Genomic DNA, 25,129 nt, shown 5'->3' on the forward strand with positions numbered 1-25,129 from the left:
AGGAGAAGGTTACTGCAAAATCCCCATTTCCTCCCAATCAGCTGGGACTTGGGAGGCAGAGAATAGATGGGGGCAGGGCCAGTCAGAATTTCCGCTACCGGTTCTCCAGAACTGGTCAGAATCTGCTGAAACCCACCTCTGCTATACCAGGGCTGTCAAACTCGTGGCCCACAGGCCAAATGCGTCACATGCTGGCCACGCCCAGACCCAGTTTAGTGAAGGGGGGAAAAGTCTCAATACATCACATGACACCGCTGTGACGATGCGAGTTTGACACCCCTGCCTTATACCATTTCTGAAAAGTGGCTATCTAGTCTTTTCTTGAAAGCCTCCAGTGATGAAGCACCCACAACTTCTGAAGACAAGCTGTTCCATTGGTTGATTGTTCTGTCAGAAAATCTCTCCTTATTTCTAGGTTGAATCTCTCCTTGGTCAGTTTCCATCCATTGTTCCTTGTCCTTCCCCGCTTCTCCAGAACACCTCATCCTGATAACAAAAATGGCTGAAAGAGTTTTTGCCGCAGCTGCTCTGGGCTGAGTATAACCAGATTAAGTCTTCCACTGAGCATTCCTGCATGTATGCTCTTAATTAACTGTTATGACTACAGTAATGTAATCATCCAGGCTGTTCGGCTTCAATCACGGTTGAAAAATGTTCTTGGCCAAGGACTGTACAGTTTGCCGGACTGAGAGTCCGTTTGCGTATAGGAATTGGATACGTTCCCTCACACACAACACATCTCACACATAACTCACACATCTTCCTAAATAACCTCCCCTCATATCTACATACCCTACTCGACTTACAGCAGTTCATCAAATGACCATTCAAAGTTACAATGGCACTGAAAAAAAAAGTGACTTATGACCGTTTTTCACATTTACGACCGTTGTGACATCTCCATGGTCACATGATCAAAATTCAGACACTTGGCAACTGACTCATATTTATGATGGTTGCAGTGTCCCTGGGTCATGTGATCAGCTTTTGTGACCTTCTGACAAGCAAAGTCAATGTGGAAGCCAGATTCACAAAACAACCAGGTTAGTAACCTAACAACTGCAGTGATTCACTTAACAAATGTGGCAAGAAAGGTTGTAAAATGGGGCAAAATTCACTTAACAAATGTCTCTTAACAAATGTTAGCAACAGATTTGTTGGGCTCAATTGTGGTCGTACATTGAGGATTACCTGTATACACCTGTCCTGTCTTTCATCGATATGCTATTCACAAACATTTTCTCACTCAAACATTTATCATTCTCTTGTCCACACCTCCTCATTGCTTCCACATTCTCTCTCCGGCACATCATCCATGCTACTTCTTCACACACACTTCCCCCTCATTTCCTCTCTTAAGCCCACAACTCTCTCAAAGTTATTTTTTCCACATATATTACATGCATTCTTCCTTGTGACCTCACTTTCCTCATATAGGGTACGCTCCTTTTTTTTTTTTTTTTGCTTTAATTTATATGCCGCCTTTCTCCGGAGACTCAGGGCGGCTTACAATGCATTAAGCAATAGCCTTCATGCTTTTGTATATTTATACAAAGTCATATTATTGCCCCCATAATGTGGGTCCTCATTTTACCTACCTTAGAAAGGATGGAAGGCTGAGTCAACCTTGAGCCTGGTGAGATTTGAACTTGCAGTAATTGCAAGCAGGAGATGTTAATAACAGTGCTTTAGTCCACTGTACTACAGGCTCTTTACAGGCTCCTTCATTTACACTTCTTCAAACATATACAGTGACGGATCAAACACATGTACATTCTTCTTTTTCAGACAGATTCAGGTTGATTATTATTGGACTGGAGACCACAAGGTAATCCCTGCCCTGCAGGCTATAGTGGAATGTTTTTTTAAAAAAAAAAAAATCTGGAAGAATGCCGTGGCAAGCTATATCCATACAGGTAGTCTTCGATTTATGATCACAATTGAGCCCCAAATTTATGTTGCTAAGTGAGACAGTGTAGTTGTTAAGTTAGTAGCATGGTTGTTAAGTGAATCTGGCTTCCCCATTGATTTTCCTTGTCGGAAGGTAGCAAAAGGTGATCCTGTGTCCTTGGAACACTGCAACCATCATAAATATTGCAACCATCATAAATCAGTTGCCAAGTGTCCGAATTTTGATCACATGACTATGGGAGATGCTGCAACGGTTGTAAGTGTGAAAAATGGTGATAAGTCACCTTTTTTCAGTGCCATTGTAATTTTGAATGGTCATTAAATGAACTGTTGTAAGTCGAGACCTACCTGTATGTAGATCTGAGGGAAGGTTATTTAGGAAAATGGGTTTTTTTCATTGCTGTTGTAACTTTGAACGGTCACTAAATGAAATGTTGTAAGTCGAGGACTAGCTGCACCGCCGCCCAGGAAGTTATATGAGTGAGCCTATGAGATCCCCAGGAATTGAGTTCCCCTGGAAGGAGACTTAAAGCAGAGGAGAGCTTTTTGAACTGAGAACAGACAGCAATTCTTGACTGCATTTTAAAGATTTGCAAGTACGGTATATGTGACAAGTTTTCCTACGTACATCTGTAAAGCACTGGTAATAATTGAATTGTGTAGGGTTTTTTTCTAAAAATCTTATAAAAATTGCTTATTTCTCATATCTGGAAAATGCATGGTCAAGTCAAATAAATGGAATTGGGTGAAGAATTTGATTCACCCTGGGTGTGAATCCAGAGATGCAAATCCAGAATTGTGGCTGGAGTGTAAATTGGCAGGTCATAAACCCTTGCCTAAACCAACTATTTTGAAATTGCACTGTGTTGGAGCCAAGGTACAATTAAGCAAACAGCCTCTATTAAAAAGGGATTCTGGCTGGGCTGTGGCACCGAGTGTTTTGTTTTTTCATGTTTTAATTAAAAAGGAAAAAAAAAAAACCCGAAAACCTCCAGCAGTGGTTAAGCTGCCTTCTCTTCTGAAGCCTAGAGGAATAGTTGAATCAGCCAGATTCTTTGGTCCCACAACAAGGGAGGATTGTCAAATAATCTGGATCTTTTAAACCAATCTTTGTTTTAGAACCAAAGGAAAATTTCCACCTTTTTTTCTTACCCCCCCACCCCGAACTTTTCTTCACATTGGTGCCTTCCAAATGGATCTGGACTTGATAATTGCAGCCACCCCAATTCTGGATTATTCAGGCTGGTTTAAACCAATCTCTACTAAATAATGTCTAAATTGGATGTCAGTAAAGTTAAAGGAAAAACATACAACTGACATTAATCATGTGTTTCAAATACTATACTTTAAGTGAAACATGTTGTGGATTCTAACTGATCGGAGGCTAACCATCCAACCCAACTCCCAATATTTAATTAATTTTTATATAATAAATAAATATGTTTATTATTTATATAATAAATAAATATTTATTAATATTTATTTATTCCCAATATTTAGAACACAATTTGCATTGCTTTATTTAGTTTGCTAGTATGATTTAAGTTTAGTAAATCCTACGACTATCACTAAGTGTATCTTATGATTTATGATGAATGTATTTTTATGATGACTATGATCATGATTTATCACTTATAGTTTTTATGTATACTAAGAGAATATGCACTGAAGACAAATTCCTTGTGTGTCCAATCACACTTGGCCAATAAGAAATTCTATTTCTATTTCTATTTCTATTATTTCGATTTCTAATTCTAATTCTAATTATATTCTATATAGGATCACATTTCAAAATTAAGATTTAAGTGCCACTGAGTTAAAACTTCCAAATCTTAATTCCAGGAATTATTCTTACAGATGAAAGGATGGCTGCTTTTTCAGTTACACCACAACAAAACCTACGATACACCCACGAAAGAAGTACATATCCAAAAAGAGCTGTGTGTGTCTATGCTAGGCCATTTGTGAACAACAGAAAACTTAGCAATGAAAATAAAAATCAGCAGCTGGATTTTCAAAAGCAGGAGGAAAATATATTTTGCCTACTTTGGCAAGTATGTTGATCGCCCTTCCCCAATTTAGAGCTTGCTATGTGTGCTGCATTGCAGCTCCCCAAATCCCAATCAAAAATGCAAATAACTTTTGTTCTGATTCCCATCCCAGCTTGATATGGGTTCACCTCTACTCCAGATAGAACATGAAATCCTTCCCCAAATACAATTCCTCCCTCTCCCCATCCAGCTCAAAGTTTTCCAATCCTTCATCTGTGGGAAATTTTGGGGATGCTAAGCAGATCTTTCAGGATTGATGCTCTGGAGGAAGTTTTGTGCTATCCCTCCTCCTTCTGCTTCCTTGCTCCCCCCCTCCCCATTCATCTCTCAAGCAAACCACAGCCTGGGAAAACATCTGGATCAGCCCATGGGACAAAGAGGGGAGGTCATCAGGATGTGGGAAACTACAGGGGAGGCTAAAATGTCGGCATAGCTGAAGAGCCAAGCCCGCAGCCTCAGCTGGCCTGCTTCTTAACCAGAGAAAAGCATCTCTGGCTTTACACGCCTGTTACAACTGCTAAGCAAAGGGACCAACTTTTGAATGGGGAGGGAGGGAATATTTATACTCTCCCTCTCTTCCATATGCTACACATGTAAGCAACGAAGCACAGAGGGCAGGTTCAAGATGACCAACATGCCTGTTCTCAAAAGGATCCTATCTTGATCTCAGGATCTGGGCCACACCCTCCAAGTACAGAAGAAGAAGGAATAAGTGAGCTGTACCATTCCAGGCTGCAAGTTTTTTTTTAAATGGATTTGAATCCAAGATTAAAACAGTTTAAACAACTCAGTTTAAACATTGAGTACTAAACCCCATTGCTGTAAATAGTTTGGGAAGGACAACACTGTTTGAAAGACTGTCTACCCCCGTGATGGCGAACCTATGGCACACGTGCCAGAGGTGGCATGCAGAGCCCTCTCTGTGGGCACCCATTTTTCAGCCCGAAAAACAGCCTGAAAACAGCCCAAACAACAGCCTGAAAATGGCCCGAAAAGCAGCCTGAAAATGGCTTGAAAAACAGCCTGAAAACAGCCCGAAAAACAGCCTGAAAACAGCCCGAAAAACAGCCTGAAAATGGCCCAAAAAACAGCCTGAAAATGGCTTGAAAAACAGCCTGAAAACGGCTCGAAAAACAGCCCGAAAAATGTCCCCAAAACAGCCTGAAAAATGGCCCAAAACAGCCAAAAAACAGGTATGCGCGCGCCGGCCAGTTGATCTTTGGGTTTCCAGTGCTCCAGCACACACACATGCACACTCGTGCACACGCGTTCCAGTTTGGGCACTCGGTGCCGAAAAGGTTTGCCAAGGGGTTTTGACTCCATCAGGGGCTGCAGGTTTTGGAAGTCATCTGGAATAAGATTTAGGTCTCAGAGTAGCCCTGTGGATTCATTCATTCATTTTCCCCCTAGCACCATCTCATCTCTTCTTCCTTCCTTCTTCCTTCCCAGAGGTACGGATTGGATTAATTATTCGCAAAGGACTTTGAAAATTGAGCTGAGATTGCTCATGCTTATTTATATTAATTCAAACCTGTCCAGGCACTTTAAACTGATTTTTGGAACATTACATGCAAAGTTATTGTCCCGATCCATCTGCTTGACACATCCTGAAGACAGCCTTTGTCAGTAATACCTTGAAACGCCTTCACTCACACTATTTTTCATAAAAATGCTGGATTGCTGTTTCTAGTTTTCTTCAGCTAATTTCCAACTGGTTTTAATGGTCTGAAACAGCTTTTAAAAGCCACCTTGAGAGAAGGTTTGTCCTAAAACTGTCCTCGTTCAGAATTAAATAGAACCTCAAGGAAGATGACCCTAACTCTTATCTTCCCCAAGTGCTAGTTTTCTATTATCAAGAAATTTGTTTACTCAAGAAACATTTTACCCCAACCAGAGGCTTTGGTTAGCTGTTAGTTAGAAAGACCAAGACTGCTAGGTTGACTAGACACAGCAGGACTGAATTGCTTGGAGAGCAAAACAATTCCAGATGTCATATGGAAAGAAAGCCAGTCCAGTTCCTACAGGAGAAGGCAAAAACTGACAATGTCACAAGGAAATGCAATTGAACGCAACTCACAAGGTTCTCCAGCTCCACACTTCCAACTATCCAGCAGATGCTGAGAGGAAACACTGCCTGAATCATCCAAAGGGTTTGTGTACGAGGAGGCAAATCTCCAATGCCTTCCCTAGCAACCTCAAGCCATTTGAAGTCCAAGGAAAGACAGAAGTGTAAAGGGATTGCAAAGAGAACGTTGCAAAATAAATTGTCCTGAATGAGTCACACCCAAAAGTTAAGCCATCCACCCTGCACAAAGTTTAAATAGTTTGAAAAACATGCATGACTGAGAGATTCTCTCATCTAAATAGGACAGGGAAAAAGCTTGTTCTTAGTTTTTATGATAGTTAATTATTTTTTTAAATTGTTTCTTCAAAGTAACTATCTCTACTACCTTGTTAGGACATCTCACCATCTGAAAAAGATTTCCAAGACTGCCAATGAGAGAGGGGGGAAGGGAGGGAGAGCCTAAGTATATATCATCTATCTATCTGCTAAAGTGTCCTTCAAGTTAAACTGTACTCCTGCCGATTTCCTGGATATATCCATGTTTTCTTGGCAACAATAAAAATGTGGTTTGGAATTCTCCTCTGGAACTTTTTAAAACTTCCCTGTCAAGTTTACAGACCTAGGAATTTTTTTTCATATTCAAGCATTTCATCCAAATACTGACCTTATTTAGCTTTTTGGTATCACCCAAGGTCAGCTGAGTGCTACCCTTAAACTCAGCATGTGTAGAGTAGCTTCCATGCTCATTAGAATAAAAGAGGGGAACCAAACAAATATGAAAAAATATATTCTCTGAATCCTCCAAGGATTTTAATTAATTCCTTTGCTTGATATCTAACAAGTAATAAAAAGAATCACCACAACCCATATATTCATTACATAGCTACTAGATGATTGTAAAGATCCTGCCTGCAATCACAGCTTATTTAATTTTTGAAGTTGAAAGCACTGGAGAATGGTCGCTGATTAAGACCTCACAGAACATTAAGGTTCACATAATAAGCAGATCTTTAGACATTTAAAGCTCAAGCTCTATAAATAAAGCTATATGTCCAAATATGTTACAGTAGTGAACTGCCCTGTATTTTAGAAAGACAGGTTAAAATTACTTTGTGGTATGAAACCGTCTATTCCAACATTGTCTCTAAGATCAACAGGCTCTTTCTGAGAAAGATACATACCCAGACATTAAAGCAGTGACATTCTCTGCTTATTTATCTGTCATTTCAGAGAGGAGCAATTCAGCTAAAGATATCTACTAGTGATTTCCACTGTTGTCTAGAGTCACTCAATCATCATGGACAAGCTTCAGCATTGCCCTGGGGATGACTGAATGATGCTAGCTAGAAGGTGCTAGAGAGGAGAAATAGGTGGAAGGGAGAAATAGCATAAGATAGGAAGAGCCAAGTCTAATTCCCTGCTGAAACAAAACACTGACCTTGGTGCCGTCACATTTTCAGCCTAACCTTCTTCCTAAGTCTACTATGGAGATAAAATGAAAGAGGAGCATGTCCAAAGCACTAAAGCTGAGTGCTTTAGAAGACATAAGATACAAAGATAATAAATGCCCAGGCAAATAGATGCCTAAAAATAGAAAATAAAATGAAATAAACCAGCTGGGTTTATGGATGATCTATGTAGCAATCTTAGATAATAACTGTTGATAGACTTATCTTTTTATTGGACAGAACATAAATTAATAACTACCCCATACCTAACTGTCCCATTGACCCAGCTTCCACTCACTAGCATTTCTTCTAGGGGAGCAATGCTGCCCTCTTGTGGAGAGGGAAGAAAGGACATTTCTGCTAAAGAAAACCTATATTCTACGCACCTGCTCCAAGTGCCAAATCTCATGCCAGTTCACCTGCAGATCTTCTCTCTGCCCATAGCCCAGGCGGTTACCCAGATCTTTTGACTTCTTCTCACTCCAACACAAAGCTTTCCAGAAGAGGCACCAGCAGGGCTGAGGGAACCAGCAGCACTAGCTGTACCATGGACGGGGAACCAAAACTGCACTATGATCTGGTCTCTTGGTGCCTCGGTTACTTTTCTCTGTTCCTCAGCCTTCTTCCCTCCTAAATTCCAATATTTTCCTTCCAGAAAGCAGAGCTGCGTTTACGAAAACAGCCTGATTTTTTTTCCGTGAAAAGGAAAAAAGTCCCCAAACAACAGCAGACTGAAAGTCAAGTGGCTTCTCCTCCAGCTGCAGTCCTTGGCCTCACTCCAAGGCAAACTCCGCTCCATAATTACACAATTTAGAAGAACAGCCCCATGCTGACTTAAAGGGCCAGCGATCCAGATCTCCCAGGTCTGCCTGATCCAGCTCCAGAGACCATCCCTGAATGAAGTCACATGAGGTGACACATTGCAACCGAACAGGTGGGTGCATATGCATCCAAGGAATCAGCTCTCAAAAGCTTTCCTGGATTGCATTTCAGGATATCAGAACTTGGTCCCACAGAAGAGGCAAATGTGACCTCACTTGGTTTCCTTCCTGTTTCCATTACCCTTACATTGCAAAAAAAATCCCAGTCTGGATCCCCACAACATCTTTGAAAAATGCCTCAGTGCTTTTGACTGATTGAATTGTAAAGGGTGGAAATGATCTGTTGGGAGAGAATATAAATGGCTGTCATCCAGGCTGAAAACAGATGGAGACAGCTAGCAAAGTTAGAGAGAAAAGAGTCCTAGGGAACCATTTGAGGAGGAACACCAGGTACTATAACCCAACCTTTCCAGTTTGGTGGCCTCTAGATGTCTGGGAACTATATCTTTCAGAGTCTCTCAGAAAGTCTGAAGATGCTGTTATTCCCAGGGGTGGGCTTCAAAAATTTTAGCAAGAGGTTCTCTGCCCAGTTGCTGGGTGGGCGTGGCCATGGTGGGCGTGGCCTAGTTGGCCTCCTGCACCACGGTGTGTGTGGGGGGGTATTTTTGCCCTCCCTGAGCTCCGGAGGCTTTCCTCAAGCCTCCAGGAGGGCAAAAACAGCCTCCCCAGGCTCCAGAGGCCCTCTGGAGGCCCTGCTGAACTTCCAGTAGGCCCATTTTTCGCCCTCCCCGAGCCTCTACGCGCCCCCTGCATTTACCTGCATCCAAACGGGCTGCTTGGGGACTCCTGGGAGAGGCAGAGCGGGGTGGGCGGGGACAGCCAGGAGTGGGATTTGGGGTTCTCCAAACTGTACAGAATCTTACCGAGAGGTTCTCCCGAACCCCTGCGAAACCCCAGGAGCCCACCCCTGGTTATACCCCTGCTGAAGCTAAACAAGAAACAAGACAGGAAACCACAGCAAATGCCTGTTGAGGATTGGTTTCTTCAAGGCATGTTTAGAAAGTACACAGAATAGGAATCTTGGTGAAACTAAGCTACTTAAACTCAAGGTGGGACATATAATCAGCTTTGTGAACTATGGAAGGAAGGGAGGGAGGGACGGAGAGAGAAAGAGAGCGAGAGAAAGGAAGAAAGAAAAAGAAAGGAAGAAAAAGGAAAAGGAAGGAAGAAAGAAAGAAAGAAAGAAAGAAAGAAAGAAAGAAAGGAAGGAAGGAAGGAAGGAAGGAAGGAAGGAAGGAAAGAAAGAAAGAAAGAAAGAAAGAAAGAAAGAAAGAAAGAAAGAAAGAAAGAAAGAAAGAAAGAAAGATATATGGAGGAAAATAAAGTGTGAGAGATCTTTTGTTTTAGAAAATATACGGAGCAACACTGGGCTAGAAATATTTGACAATTCTTTTTTCTTTAGTTTAATTATGTCTGATTGTGTTCATATATTGGGAAATCTATGAGGGAAGCCTTAGTTGAAAACATAGAATTTCACATCATGTAATAGCCTAAAAATGCTTAAATTTTCTCTACCTTTCTCCCACCTAAAGGTCTGCTTGTAAACCAAAAGGCCCCAGCTACATTCACCAGCAGCCAGGCAACTCTGGAGGTCCCTCTGAGGTCATCCCAGTTGACCTTTACCTCTTGAATCATGCTTTCCCCCCATTAATTACAGCTGTCCCTGCTGCTGCCACCCTCTGGGTGAACATGGCCCTTGAGAATGAACAGCCCTTGGCCATCCAATGCTTCTCTCCCAGAATTCAACCGAGATTGATGCCGGAGACTTTGCAACGATTGCTGTCTCCCTCCAGCAGCCCCCCCCCCCCCCGCCATGTCAGCTTGCCTGACAACAAATTATCTGCAGGAAGAAAAAAAAATCCCAGCCTGAAAGCAAGGAGAATCCAAATGACCCCCTCAATCTCCCCCCAGCAAGTTCTCCTCTTCGGTTTCTGGGAATAGTCCAAAGCTGACAGCTCATTGAGACAGCACAGGTTCTATAGATAGAAGCTTGTATAACGTATCTTTATGCATAGGTGTATTGCACTCCCACACACCACCTATGAAACCCGAGTGCCAGGGATTGATCTGACACTCTGTGATTGATCTGTTACCAACAGGGAAAGGCTACAATATTGGCTGATGAGGAAACTGGCTAGAGCTTCCTTGTATGCCAGACTTTTTGGTAGAAATAATGAAGCCAGGATGCCCGGAATTAACTTTGGTCACCTAATTTTTTGAAATTGATTACTTGGGCACATCCAAAATGTATTTCAGCCTTTGAGTAAGCTTTTTAATCTCAGCTTTGTGGTGGAAGGTAGAGAGTGGGCACCTACGTTCTCCTTGCTCAATGGTTATAACACCTGGTGGCCACTTCCACGTGTGAATAGCCATTCAAGTTTTTAAAAGTTCTGAATACATCGCTTGAACACTTGTGCAGTTCAATTGAAACTCACATGAATGTGGTAAAAGAGCACTCCTTGTTATTTTGCTTTTATTCCCCTCTTCCATATGCACGTTTATGCATGAGATGGGGACATTATTTTCTCCCCTTTCAACATTGCCAACCTTCCATGCAGCAACCACACTGAAGAAGAGAGACTTTTGCTTGGAATATGCTGTAGATTCAAACAATGAGCAGTTTGAGGAAAACTAATAGGGAGAATGAAGGTTTAGGGGCTACAATTAGGAGGGGAAATGGGTGGGATAAAGGCAGTTGATCCTGCAAAGTCTATTGTCCGAAAGAACTGAACTCCAGAAGAAGGTGGTAACTATTTTTTTTTCATTAAAATGTAATATTTTTGGTATTTTTTATCCCAAGCAATGACCCATATAACGTATGGGATAGGGCAGCTTTTGAGTGGGAAACCCAGTACTGTGTCACTCTGGCTTTCTTCTGAACTCAGTTTGGAAACACAAGGACCTTCTGAGTAAGACAGCTCTGGTAAAATACCTATTATAGAGCAAGCAGTGCGACACCCACTGAATACGGTACAGTTGATGCAGCCGCATAATTCTGTTTTCCAAGCGGTATTAAAAATGTAGGGAGAAGGGCCTAGGCCAACTTTCCTCCCCTGAATTGTCATGTTCTCCATCATGGTCTTCTCTAGGTCCACGGAACCATAATTCCCAGGTTTCCCCAGACAATATGAGGAGAATTTTCCAGACATAAAGGAAAATGGCCCTGATGTTGCAATAGCATCATCACATGTACGTTGTGGTGTACATGTAATAGTACTACAATATTGCTCCATAACACTTAGCTATAATTAAGCTTTATCTTTGGTTTTGTCCTCTGCTTCATTTTTTTGCAATCTGCATTCAGGAAATTCTCGCACGTTAAATCAGGGGATTCGTGCAGTGTATTCCGAATGTATAAACAAAGATACCTTTGCTGATGTCAGCCTGTGTCTCCTGTTTATCTTAGCCTTCTTTTAAGAAATTAGACTCTATATGGGGACTTCCTTTCTTTTTTTTTTACTGGAATGGAATCTTGAGAGGGACCAAATGACTCATCTGTAGATATTTCCATAAAATCCTAGCAAGCTGAAATGTATGAGAGAGGGAACTCCAAGATATCCAAAGTATAGAAAAATCTGAAAATCCTTATCTTTTTTTGTATGGCTGTGGCAAAATGAGAGAGAGAAAAAAAATCAATCACAAAATACCAACCCTCACCATATTTTGTGGCCTTGGATAAATACAAGCAATGGAAACAACCATATATTATAGGGACAATCAACTTAGTGTCTTCCAGATATTTGGCAGTATATCTTCTAAAATTCCTGTTCCTGCTGGCCAGGACTTATGGAAGATGTAGTTCAAGTCATCTGGAAACCAGATGGCTTCCTTGTTTGTTCCAGCTTCCTTTCTCTCCTCTTTTCCTTTGTTTCCACTCGCCTCTCATTTCGGTTGCCCTTTTCCTACTGTTGAGTTTTAGCTGCCTCAGAGCATTCTAACGTTATCCTAACATCCTGCAGGGATCTCAGAAGTAGATCTCAGAAGCAGAAACAAAATGCTTTCCTCCTTCAAAGCGGGATCCTCAAAAAAGTGGTTAAACTGTTTTTGGAAGCAAAATGAAACTCTTGTTCAGGCAACATTCTGCACTGAAGAATAACAGCATAGGTTGTGACGTATGGTGGAGACGGGTGGCACGCAATTCCAGCTCTAGGACCAACAGACCCACACATGGAACGGAATGTCATATGGGGGAGTTCCACTGCTCCTTTGCACCCTTGAGTGAATTTTTGTGATGTGGAGTTAGAACAATCAGAAGAAATGAACATGTATGCTCTCTCAGAATGTAGGATGAATTAAACAGGATATGGTACAAAATCTGATACAAAAAAAAAAAAAATACCCAGCCAAAAATACCCATTTGAGGCACCCAAACAAATGTTTCCCAGCACTTATTACCTTGGCTTCGCATTTTTTATGGCTTGCCATTTTGCACACTGCAAGAGAAAAAAAAATAAAGAAACATTTCAGTATTCAGGGTAATGGTAAACATAGATGCCTTCTGATGCTTTCATCCCAAGTACAGGCAGTCTTCAACTTACAACAGTTCATTTAGCGACCGCTTGAAGTTACAAGGGCACTGAAAAAAGTAACTTACCATCATTTTTCACACTTACAACCGTTGCCTCATCCCCATGGTCATGTGATCAAAATTCAGGTGACAACTGATTCATATTTATGATGGTTGCAGTGTCCCGGGCTCCCGTGATTCCCTTTTGTGACCATTTGACAAGCAAACTCAATAGGGAAGCCACATTCACTTAACAACTGTGTTACTAATTTAACAACTGCAGTGATTCACTTAACAACTGTGGCAGAAAAGGTTGTCAAATGGGGCAAAACTCACTTAACAAATGTCAGTGACAGAAGCTCAATTGTGGTTGTAAGTCGAGGACTATCTGTATCTTGTTTTTTTTGCAAAGCAATACTGCAAAGCATGTTGGGTGAAGCTACATTTCAGGTATGGGAAGGGGCTAATGTCCTCGCTGTTGTCCTCGCTGTTTTTTATTATTTTATTTATTTTTTTATTGTGCAGTGAAATCCATAATAAAAAAAACCCACCCAGATTAATGAAATGGCAGTCCTGGTGGGCACCACTATAAAGAAGACTGCATCAAAGCTTTGCCTTCTCAAAGCCCTTTCCGCGTTTTCTCACAATATAAGGAATACAAACGAGCCAACAACAGAAAAACATCCTACCTCTGCACACAAGCCCTTGGGCTTCTATGGATTCCTTGCAGACGATACATGCCTTTTTCTTCTTCTTAAAAACCTTCTCTTTGAAGTTGTGAGGCTCGGACACCTTCCCAGGCTGAAAGAACAAACAAGAGCTGAAAATAGGATGGTGCAGATTTTTTTTTTTTTTTTTGCATAGCTCAATGGAGGCAGCTTTCCTCAGACACACGCGTGTGAAGCCATCATGAAGCTTTTACCAATGGGTCTAGGACAGGGGTCAGCAACCTTAAACACTCAAAGAGCCATTTGGACCTGTTTCCCACAGAAAAGAAAACACCGGGAGCCACAAAACCCTTTTGACATCTAAAATGCATACATCGTTTTTTACCTTTATGCTATGTATAAAAAAACTATAATGTGTTGCATTTATGAAATCAATGAACTGCTACAGAGAAAACAAATTTTCATTTCTGCATGCAACAAAAACATTTTGAACTCCGAAAAAAAAAGATGGATCAGAAAGCTCAATAAATCATGTGCCGGCAGGTGTCACACATTGGCGGTTGTGACGCATATTTTGAGTGACGGGGAGCCGCAGCAGAGGGATGAAAGAGCCACATGCAGCTCCGGAGCCGCAGGTTGCAGACCCCTGGTCTAGGAGAACTCCCCAAAGCCAATGTACCATGGCCAACTCACTACAGCCAGCTTGCCACGGCAAACTCGCCACAGCCAACTCACCATAAGACAATTCGCCATAGGACAATTCACTATAGGACAACTTGTCGAGGGACAAGAGTTACACTACTATCAAAGAAATGGTGGAATAGAATCATGAAAGAAAGGATGCAAAAGGAGGGACAAAATGAAATGTGAATGACAAAAATTAAAATAATTTTCTAATTGTTTTAAATAATTAAATAACATCGTTGATTTGTCCCGTGGCGAGTTGTTCTGCAGCAAGTTGGGATGGCAAGTTCTCCTGTGTTGAGTTGGCCATGGTGAGTTGGCAGCAGCAAGTTGGCCATGGCGAATTTTCCTATTCCATTCACCACCACCATACCGTGGTTCTTCAGTATGTTGAGATGTCAATTTACAGAATTCCACATGGGAACTGCACATCAGATTTGAGACATACTTTATAAAAATTCTAGTGAAAATAATTTTTTGTGTGTCCTATACACAAGGACCCTTCTGAACATTAACACTCATTTTATAGTCAATATTGGAAAAGGCCCCAAAGACTTGTGTTGTCATGGTTTAAATCCAAGCCAAATTCATGTCTGTCTCCAAACAATTTGGATATTTATTCAATCCAGAAAAGAGTAAGAGAGGTTTATCTTTTATTTATTATTTATTTTGAGTAGATATGGATTGTGGTACATTATAATTAATGAGAGACAGAACAGTAATTATGAGTTGATGAAGTTGGAACAATTTAATTGGGGAAAAAGAAAACTAAAGAGAGTATCGATATATTTCTATTTTATTATCTACATTATTTGTAATTTCTTAGTGCTTTACTCTTTCATTTATAATGTACATACTGGCACATCATGCTATGAAAGGTAACTGAAAACAAATTCTGGATTTCTTTGCACAACATGGAATTAACGTGTAGCATATTTCACAAGATCCAGCAGTAAGAACCAGCTTAGATGCTGGTTTTGTTTTTTTTAAGAATTAAACAAATTCATAGAGGTCAGGCTTAGGAACTACTTACTATTAACCTTATCATAAAACAAAAGCCCCTGTTAAGAGATAGTGCGTCTCCAACAGCCATAAGCAACAGGGAATTGATTTCTCCCTCCTATTTCCCCTCTTCCTAAAAGTATTTGTTACTCAACCTCTGTTGGAACACGTTAGAGAGATGCAGCTCAATTATATCTTAGCCATTATAACTGTATTTCTGCTCAACAATTATAACAGCCCATGACCAGAGTAGTAGTTCTAAAGCCAAAAGGATGTATTTTATTTTTAAGCAGTACATGTATTTCACAGATAAAGCATTAATCTGTGAAATGTGTGAGAGCATTAGTTTGTTTTAACTATGGTTTACTAAAGTACAAACTATAGTCACTTAATCAAATGTAACTAAACTATAAATCATGGATTATAACTCCAGCTAGAAATCAAGAGTCTGTGAATTCTTCACAGATCTTGGGTTAGTCACTCTCTCTCTCTCTCAGCCCAACCTAGCTCACAGCATTATTGTGGAGGGAAGAATAAGAGGAGAAAGGAGTACAACATTAGATATGTTCACAGCCTTGACTTATTTATAAAAATAGTAATGAAGGTGGGAGAAAAATTAAAAAAAAATACTATGCTACGCTACTTTATTTATCTAAAATTGTTTAATAAGTTGGCAGAATTCATGCAGCACACTGGATCACATTTCATGGTTCATCGTTCACAGTGCTATATTAACCCATTACACTAAGCCAAAACAAGCCAACTCCATTGTGGTTTGATGCAACATGTGAACACAATCTCTGTTGCAACTTTATCAAAGCAGTTTATCGAAATATGCATTAAAAAACACACCCACATGGCACTCACACATCCACACTCATGCATATACATATTGCCTAATTATATCAGAGCTTTTTTTTTTAAAAAAGAAAATGAATCAATCAATTAAAATCAAATTAAAGCTTTAGCTCTAAAGTACATGGATCTCAAACTGACCCATCAAACTAAAATTAGTTTAGCTGAATCCATTGATGAGTGTTTGTTGTGCAAGGTCTTGCAAAACACAAACTCAAAATTAATCCACTCTCTTGAGAAGGAACAGAAGATGACTGGGAACATTGTGACATGCCAAATAACAATAACAACTGCGCTGGACATTTCTCCACAAAATGCAAGCCTTGCATGCGCTGGCCACGAATTTCAAGAATGTGCGTGCTAAGGGTCCATGAGATAAATCTTCATGAAATGATGGGTGCCAGGTCAACAGTCAGTGTTCTGTTGGAAGCAGCTACATATCAACCAGATTAATGTATTTTCTCAAACTAAACAAACAGAAGGAACAAGGGCTGCTGTTTTTCTTCCTATTTAAGACTTGAGAGAAGGTGAGGGAAGGCAATAAACAGCTTCAACCTTAGCTTAAGGTTCAATGAGTCTGTATAGAAATCCTTTTTTTATTTGGTAGTACGACCACAATTTTTTATTTAAAGGACAAAAGAACTGACAATTCTTTGCAGAGTTTTAAGGAGTCTTGCTGATAGGTAGATCTGGTAGGGTTACCAGACGTCCAACAAAAAGAGGACATGTCCTCCTTATTATCCTCATGTCCTCTTCTATCTGGCAGGAATAACTTTCAGATGAAATATTGTTTGGCATTTTGAGTATCTTTGGGTTTTGGGGGAGAGCAGGGACCATTTGCATAACATTTAACATACCTTTAATAAATAAATACAATTATTCAGACTTTTGTGTACTGCAGTTAGACAGACTCCAGATGTATGTTATTTTCTAATTCCAGCAATCAGCTTCAACCCAGCCCCTTCAAATCTATGATCACAGATCATACGGCGAGTCATATTAGTTCTATGATGAAATTTTAAAAGCGTGCCACTGTGGATGCTACATTACCATAGCATTTGTTCTTGAAAAGATATATTTGTTCAAAAAATACTGAAATTGGAAAACCAGTCTTTCTGATGCTAGAAAAAGTAATTTCATATGCATGTAGATCCAAGTACATTTTTAGCAGTTTTTTTAGAATAGAATAGAATAGAATAGAATAGAATAGAATAGAATAGAATAGAATAGAATAGAATAGAATAGAATAGAATAGAATAGAATAGAATTTTATTGGTCAAGCGTGATTCGACACACAAGGAATTTGTCTTGTTGCATATGCTCTCAGTGTACATAAAAAAAAAGATACGTTCATCAAGAATCATAAGGTACAACGCTTAATGATAGTCATAGGGTATAAATAAGCAATCAGATCATATTAGGAAACAGTCAATATAAATTGTAAGGATACAAGCAATGAAGTTATAGTCATTAGTGGGAGGAGATGGGTGATAGGAAGGATGAGAAGATTAATAGTAGTGCAGACTTGGGTAAATAGTTTGACAGTGTTGAGCGAATTATTTGTTTAGCAGAGTGATGGCGTTCAGGAAAAAACTGTTCTTGTGTCTAGTTGTTCTGGTGTGCAGTGCTCTATAGCATTGTTTTGAGGGTAGGAGTTGAAACAGTTTATGTCCAGGATGTGAGGGGTCTGTAAATATTTTCACAGCCCTCTTTTTGACTCGTGCAGTATACAGGTCCTCAATGGAAGGCAGGTTAGTAGCCATTGTTTTTTCTGCAGTTCTAATTATCCTCTGAAGTCTGTGTCTGTCTTGTTGGGTTGCAGAACCAACCTAGACAGTTATAGTGATTTTTTGTTGTTGCAGATGCCAAGAAAGTTAAACAGTTAGTGGATCCTCCTTTTCCCTCCTTTGTCCTCCTTTCTAATTTCCATGTCCTCCTTTGCCTGTTCAGATATCTGATAACTCTAGGAACAAGACCTTCTCTTTAGTGGCAATGTTAACAGGATATGGTGTCCAGAGATGTTGCTCAGATGAGCTTGATGTCTATTGGAGGTTCTCAGTCATCCAAGTCATGGTTGTCCCAAAGGTGCTTTTTCAAGAGGCAATTGGACTTTTTTGGTTTTTCCTTGAAGACGTTTCGCTTCTCATCCAAGAAGCTTCTTCAGCTCTGTATTCAAAAGGTGTTCATCCCAAAGTGCATAGCTAAATGTCTATGGAGATTCTCAGTCATCCAGGTCATGGTTGTCCCAAAGGTGATTTTTCAAGAAGCAACTGGACTTTCTTGTTTTTCTTTTAAGACGTTTCTCATCCAAGAAGCTTCTGTGACTCAGAGCTGAAGAAGCTTCTTGGATGAGAAGCGAAACGTCTTCAAAGAAAAACAAGAAAGCTCAGTTGACTCTTGAAAAAGTACCTTTGGGCTCAGAGGAGCCTTGGTAGTACAGTGGTCTAAAGCACCCTGTTATTAAGACCAGCTGCCTGCAATTACTGCAGGTTCGAATCTCGCCAGGCTCAAGGTTGACTCAGCCTTCCATCCTTTCCAAGGTAGGTAAATTGAGGACCCAGTTGTGGGGGCAATAAGCTGACTTTGTATAAATATACAAAAGGATGAAGGCTATTGCTTAGCACATTGTAAGCCGCCCTGAGTCTCTGGAGAAGGGCAGCATATAAATCAATTTTTTTTTAAAAAAAAGATGAGCTTCTTCTGAGCAACCTTTTAAAGTTTTAAGGCAATGAGCATGAGAATGTAACAAGAGGCCTGCAGGGCAATGAGCCTTCTTATCACAATGGTTGCTGCCAAAGAAGCTGGAAAGAACTATTTAGAGTGGAGGAGAAGATAAATCTGAAACCAGAAGGCTTTGGCTGTGCTCTGGGTATAATAGGAAGGCTGTCTCATGAGGTCATGTCCTTTGAGATTAGTGAGGTTCAACTGCAGTCTAACCATCAACAGTATTGCTATTTTGGCAGGTCCATGTCAGCCCACTTCCCAAGGATCTGAATCATGGAATTTGCTTTCCTTTGCAGCAATTACACCCTGCGTTTATTTTTTCATTGAGCTGTCCACCATGACCCCAAAACTCCTTGGTCAAAAACTGTCAGCCTAGATCCCATCCCTATGTTTGGAGAGTCTGAATTTATAATGCAATCACTTTGTACTTGCTTATTAGAGAACACTTCACCAAGGCAGACTTCAGCGGTGCCATCTTGGATCAAGACAAATTCCTTGTGTGTCCAATCACACTTGGCCAATAAATTATTCTATTCTATTCTCTTCTCTTCTCTTCTCTTCTCTTCTATTCTATTCTATTCTATTCTATTCTATTCTATTCTATTCTACTTTATTATATTCAATTGTATTTGCCACTTCAAGGCCAAATCATCCAGTTTGCAAAGATCTTTGTGGAAATTGTTCTGCAATTTTCTACAGCCTGACACCAATAACCTTGTCTAATGAATTAGTTAACCCCTATATACATTTTATAAGCAAATTAAAATAGTGGTCCTAATATCAGTCCCTTGTGGGCTTCTCTTCATGTTGAAAATGGCCCATTAATTCCTACTCTTTATTTCCTGTCCTTTAGCCAGTTATCAATCTACGAGAACACCTGTTCTTTTATTCCATGACCACTGAGTGTGCTCAGAGGCCAGTGGTGAGAGGTTTTGTCAAAGGCTTTTTGAAAGTCTATAACGTTTGTTGACTTATCCCTGTCGACACACTTGTCGACATTCAAAATGCAAATGCCATGTTTGTTCCATTTCGGCAATGATGATTCTTCTGGACTTTTGATTATTTGTGTGCTAGTAACATTACCTATATTTTACTAAGAATTAATGTTAAGCCACATTCGGATCCCCTTGAAAGAAACTGAGCTTCGTTGTTACTGTTTTCCAGTTCTTGGCAACAAATCTTAAAGAGAAGTTGCATACGTTTGTCAGAACAGCAACTTCAACATTTTACTTCTTTAGGAAACCTAAAGATGGATGGATATCTCCTAGGCTCATGAATTACTTATTTTTAATGTGTCAAATTTATAACTGTATCTATGGTTATCTTATTTTGTCTTAATTCATATGATTCTGTTCCTGAAAAACTTAGCTCAATGTGTAAATAATTTCATGTTATTTTATCTTAGAATCAGTTGATCAAGAAGACTATTCCTCTTCTTAGTTATAGAAATGCTATTATTCCTCTGAAATTCTAAATCTTTCTTCGGGATACGTAGAAAGTAAGTAATGATCCTCATTGCTTGTCCATTCTTTAAGCAACTCACCTGCTTTTTAATCATTATTGAGCAAGAATATTCAGACCTTGTAATATGAAACGCTCCTAAATGTCAAAATCTATGTAATATGGAGAGCCTGGCATGCCTACCAAACACAAACACACCTCAATGTTATGAGGAAATTCTGATTTCTGCAGTATAAATTATGCCAAATTATTGCAATCTGATTTTGCCTAGTTTCCTGCTGTTCATTCATTTTGGTTCTTTGTTCATGTTAACTGAATTTGAAAGTGTGTAACTGTACATGTGCAGGAACATTTGTTATTTTAAGTGAAATTTGTAGGTAATAATGGCCAGTTGTGACAACTATTTTCTTGATTAAAATGTATATCTTTGCAACTGAAAAGACCTACACACATGAATGACAAAGTAGGATTTCTTAGAATGCACTTCTGTTTTCTGTATCCCATTCTGCAATTTATCAACATTTCTTCAGAGTAATACATTTCACATGTTCTTTGATTCATTTATTTGAATCAAAGTTGCAAAAAAATTGTAAAAAAATATATATATCAAGAAATAAGGAATATTGTAATCGTCACACGGAATTTGAAAACAATTACTTAGAAATGTTGATGGTTGAAATTTACATAAAGCTAGTAACAGCAATTATATTCCGATGAGATGGAATGAAACAGCTAGTAAAAGAAATTACATTAAATTAAATTCCTCTTACATGGATGGACTTACATGGCTTTTTCCAACCATCCACTTCCATCCCAGTCCTATTTCCCCAACTGGCAGCTGCTAAAGATGACATCTTCCAGCATTTCCCTAATTTTTTTTTCTAAATGGGTTTCTGAACCTATTTAGATAAACCAGAAACAAAACAGCAGTCCTGATGGAAACAGAGCTGCATTCCAATTCCAACTCCCAGGGCCCCCCCATCCCGCCCCCCCAAAAAGAGAGAGAGAGAGAGAAAGAAAAGAAGAAATAGTTCTGGAATGCTGCTCTATATTACCATGCAGCTTCAGAAATTGAGTGCTGATCAAAACCATGATCAGAATTCTCACCAAGAATCCCACCAGCTTCTAGGCTTACTCAAACCAAATGGTGCCCATAGTAATAACAGGCAGGCTTTGAAACACTGATATACCCTTCAACATTTCACAGATGAACATAGGGACATTCCGGTAAGCAACGCACATCTGATTCTCAAGTCAGCTGCGCTCTATTCCAGTAATAGATGTTGCTGAAGAATGGACTCTGCTGTTTATTTGTTCTACTCTAGCCTGGTCTCCACTATTTGGAAAAAAAAACAAGAGTGGTTTTAAAAAGAATTAAAGGCCAAATCTAATCTCAAAAAAGAATTGGTGATGGAACAATTATGCTACAAGGAAATATTAAATCCAATGAAGGAGAATATTTGTAGCCCAGGGTTGAAATGAGGGGTCCTTGGTGCTCTCTGAGCTTGCTTGTTTTCTTGCAGACGTTTCATTACCCTAATAGGTAACATCATCAGTACGGCTATCCGTACCTATTAAGAGCCTTGGTGGTGCAGCAGACTAAAGTGCTGTTAAGTAACACCAGCTGCCTGCAATTACTGCAAATTCAAATCTCACCAGGCTCAAGGTTGACTCAGCTTTCCATCCTTTCGAGGTAGGTAAAATGAGGACCTGGTTTGTGGGGGCAATAAGCTGACTTTGTATAAAAAAGAACACCGCTTAGGGAGGGGGGGCAAAAGCCCTAATAAGCAGGTATATATAAAAGTATGAAGGCTATTGCTTAACGCATTGTAAGCCGCCCTGAGTTTCCGGAGAAGGGCGGCATATAAATCGAACCAATAAATAAATAAATAAATAAACAATAAATATCTAGTTAGGTTAATGAATCATCTGCAAGAAAACAAGCAAGCTCAGAGAGCATCAAGGACCCCTAACTATTAAATCTTTTGGCTCTATTTAGAAGGGGAAAAAATAAGCAAGGAGTATAGTAAAATTATATATAGTATGGAAAACCTGGGTATGAAAAGATTTCTCTATCGTCATAATACTGGAATCTCTTTGAAAGTGAATAGTGAAGAATTTGGAACAGATTAAATCTAAGTACTTCAGAGAGCCAGTTTGGTTGGTATAGTACAGTAGTTGAGACACCAGACTAAAAATCAAGGGACCATGATTTTAGACCCACATTAGGCGTGAAGCTAGTTGGGTGACCTTGGGCCAGTCCTTCTCTCATAGCTCTGGAAAGAAGGCAGGGATAAACTACTTCTGGAAATACTTATCAAGACAACTGCAAGAACTTGTTCAATCAGCCACCAGGAACCAAAATGGCTTGAAAGCATACAGACATTTCTTCGTACAATGCACAGTTAAATTATGGACTTCTTCTCAACAAAATTAATTGATGATTGCAACTTATATAAATCCAAAATGAGACTGATCCAATATAAGAGGTAAACAGAAGGTACAACATGCTCTCCTATTAGATCCCTGGCTGATTCGTTCTTGAGTCTTCCTTATCTAACTATGACAACTTTTGTAAGAAAGAACATTTGGGAGACCGTAAGAATGAATTTTGGTGTGAAAGAACTTCTAAACTGGGATTCTGGTAGTGATCATAAATGCTGGCTGGCTATATGTTCAGGGCTTCCAATACTTGAACTTTAATTTAGGACCTGAATGTTAAATATTAAAGTTCTGGTAAAAAGAATCACAGCAACTTAGATCCACAAACTGGATGTCTTGCCCAACCTGGGACTACAAATCCTAGAATTTCTAACGATTCATTGGCCATATTGGGTAGAAGTTGTCTTCCTAAGACTCCATTCCCCAACCATCTGCCCTCTCTCGCCCCATCTGTGCATTTAAACTTGTATAATTCCCAGCCATCACAGCCAAGATGAAGAATTCTCAGTGGTAAATCATGCACATCAGGAGGGCATCCATATTGGGGAAGTCTATCACCAAACATGTGGAGAGCATCAGGTTGCAGAAGGCTAATGTACATCAAGTCTTGCCAGATGCTAGAGTCAAACAGAGTGCTTGTGGGGAAAGCCAGAACGATATAGACCAGAAAAACCTAAATTAAAATTCCCATTCACCCACAAAATTCAGCCAACCAGAGTCCTACAGCATGGGAGAAAACCCTGCCTCTGACCCTGGAGATTCTCAAGCTAGGCCTATGATCCAGTGGTGGTATGTCAGAAAAAACCAAACCCCACTCCCTCCCAAAAAACAAAACAACCAAGTTGTTCAGCAAACATTAGAATTTCTAAGCTTTTCTCTGCCTCTGCTTCAAGATGAATGCCTGTTTACATTCATTCCTTTTAACTTTTGCTTTTGGCTAGGCTTCTTGGTCATACCACCAGTTCAAGATTTACAGTGGCAACAAGGAGGATAGGCAGGATTAGCAAATTGGGTCTGCTGGGGATGTTGGTGACATGGCACACCTCACACTCCCAGCTTCCCCTTACTTCCTAGAGCTCTGCTAAAAGTAAACTAGGGGAAAGTAGGCATTTGGATTTGATACGCTATTTTGAGCTTTTTTGGAGGAAAAAGCAAGATGCAAAGTGATTAAATAACAGAGAAAAGGCAATCCACTCCTAAACAGAGGCAGAATATCCTTTCCGGTGAACAGAAAAATGAGAAAGGAGCCTTCCATGTGCCAGAATTGATCTTGCTTGAAGCCACAGGCAACTCAATGGAAGGAACACAGATGCTAGCAGAAGGAAGTATCCCAAACAAACAATTGATTAGCCGGCTTGTTCATGGTTGGTAGCAAGAGAGGAGAAGCAACGAGTCATTACAAGAAAATGATTTTCCCTCAGCAAAAGTTCCAAACAGAAGCAAGAGCAACGCAACCCAGCAAGCCTTCTAGGGTGAGATTGGGAGTAGGGCAGGTACCCAGCCCTGATGACACAAGGACTGAAAGGACAGAGCTAGGAAAGCGGCCTGAGCAGCCTAGCAATCAAGAGGTTTGTGGGATATGTAGTTCTCTCCTTGCAAGGAAAGGAAGACAAGACCAAAGGGTGCTCTGTATGAAACTGTAGTGTACACAAGGCCTAGTGAATGGACCATTCAGTCAGGGCCCAGCATGGCAGCAGCCTTAACTATAAATAGTTATGAATCGTGCTCTTTGTTAGTGATCCTCTTGCTGGGAAAACAAAATTGTTACCTCAGAAGCAGAGCTGTTAACAGTCAGAAAAAATAAACCATGGAAGATTCTTTCTATATACGAACTTCTGCAGCAAAATTACTATACGTACAGAGATGGATAGATTTGATACTACTCACTATGGAGGAATGGTGGATGAAATTGACCAATTTTGCTGAAATGGATAAATTGGCTTCTTTGATTAGAAAAAATATGTTATCTACATTTATTGGTGACTAGAAGCCTCTTACACAGTGGTGGAATTCAATTTTTTTTACTACCGGTTCTGTAGGAGTGGCTTGGTGGGTTTGGTGTGGCTTAGTGGGTGTGGCTTGGTGGCATGGCAGGGGAAGGATACTGCAAAATCCCCAATCCCTCCCCACTCCTGGGGGAAGGATATTGCAAAATCTCCATTCCCACCCCACTCTGGAGCCAGCCAGAGGTGGCATTTGCCGGTTCTCTGAACTACTCAAAATTTCCGCTACCAGTTCTCCAGAACCTATCAAAACCTGCTGAATAGCACCCCTGCTCTTACGGGCTTTAGTCAGCTCAAATGAAAACTTACAAAATCGAAAGGAAAGTGGGAAAAATGGCTGTCGACCCATTTCCCTCTTTCTTTATATCCCATCCTCTGGACTACATTTTAATTATTACAGAGCAAATGCATTTGTTTGGACAAGGTA

At 40.1% G+C, this 25,129-nt stretch overlaps 1 protein-coding gene across 1 annotated transcript in view; it reads right to left on the bottom strand.

Moving 5' to 3' along the window:
- The window catches only part of TNS2 (tensin 2), a 149,393-nt gene that overhangs the window by 64,383 nt on the left and 59,881 nt on the right, over positions 1 to 25,129 (bottom strand). Inside the window, exons 2-3 of the mRNA XM_070938008.1 lie at positions 13,553 to 13,664; positions 12,752 to 12,789 (exon numbers count right to left, since the gene is read on the bottom strand). Of these exons, the coding sequence (XP_070794109.1) occupies positions 12,752 to 12,789; positions 13,553 to 13,664 (150 nt within the window). The remainder of the gene's footprint in view (positions 1 to 12,751; positions 12,790 to 13,552; positions 13,665 to 25,129) is intronic.

This window comes from Pituophis catenifer, unplaced genomic scaffold (genome assembly GCF_029215685.1).
Source record: "Pituophis catenifer annectens isolate HBS135680 unplaced genomic scaffold, rPitCat1.0.hap2 SCAF_2, whole genome shotgun sequence".
In the NCBI taxonomy this organism is placed as follows: Eukaryota; Metazoa; Chordata; class Lepidosauria; order Squamata; family Colubridae; genus Pituophis; species Pituophis catenifer.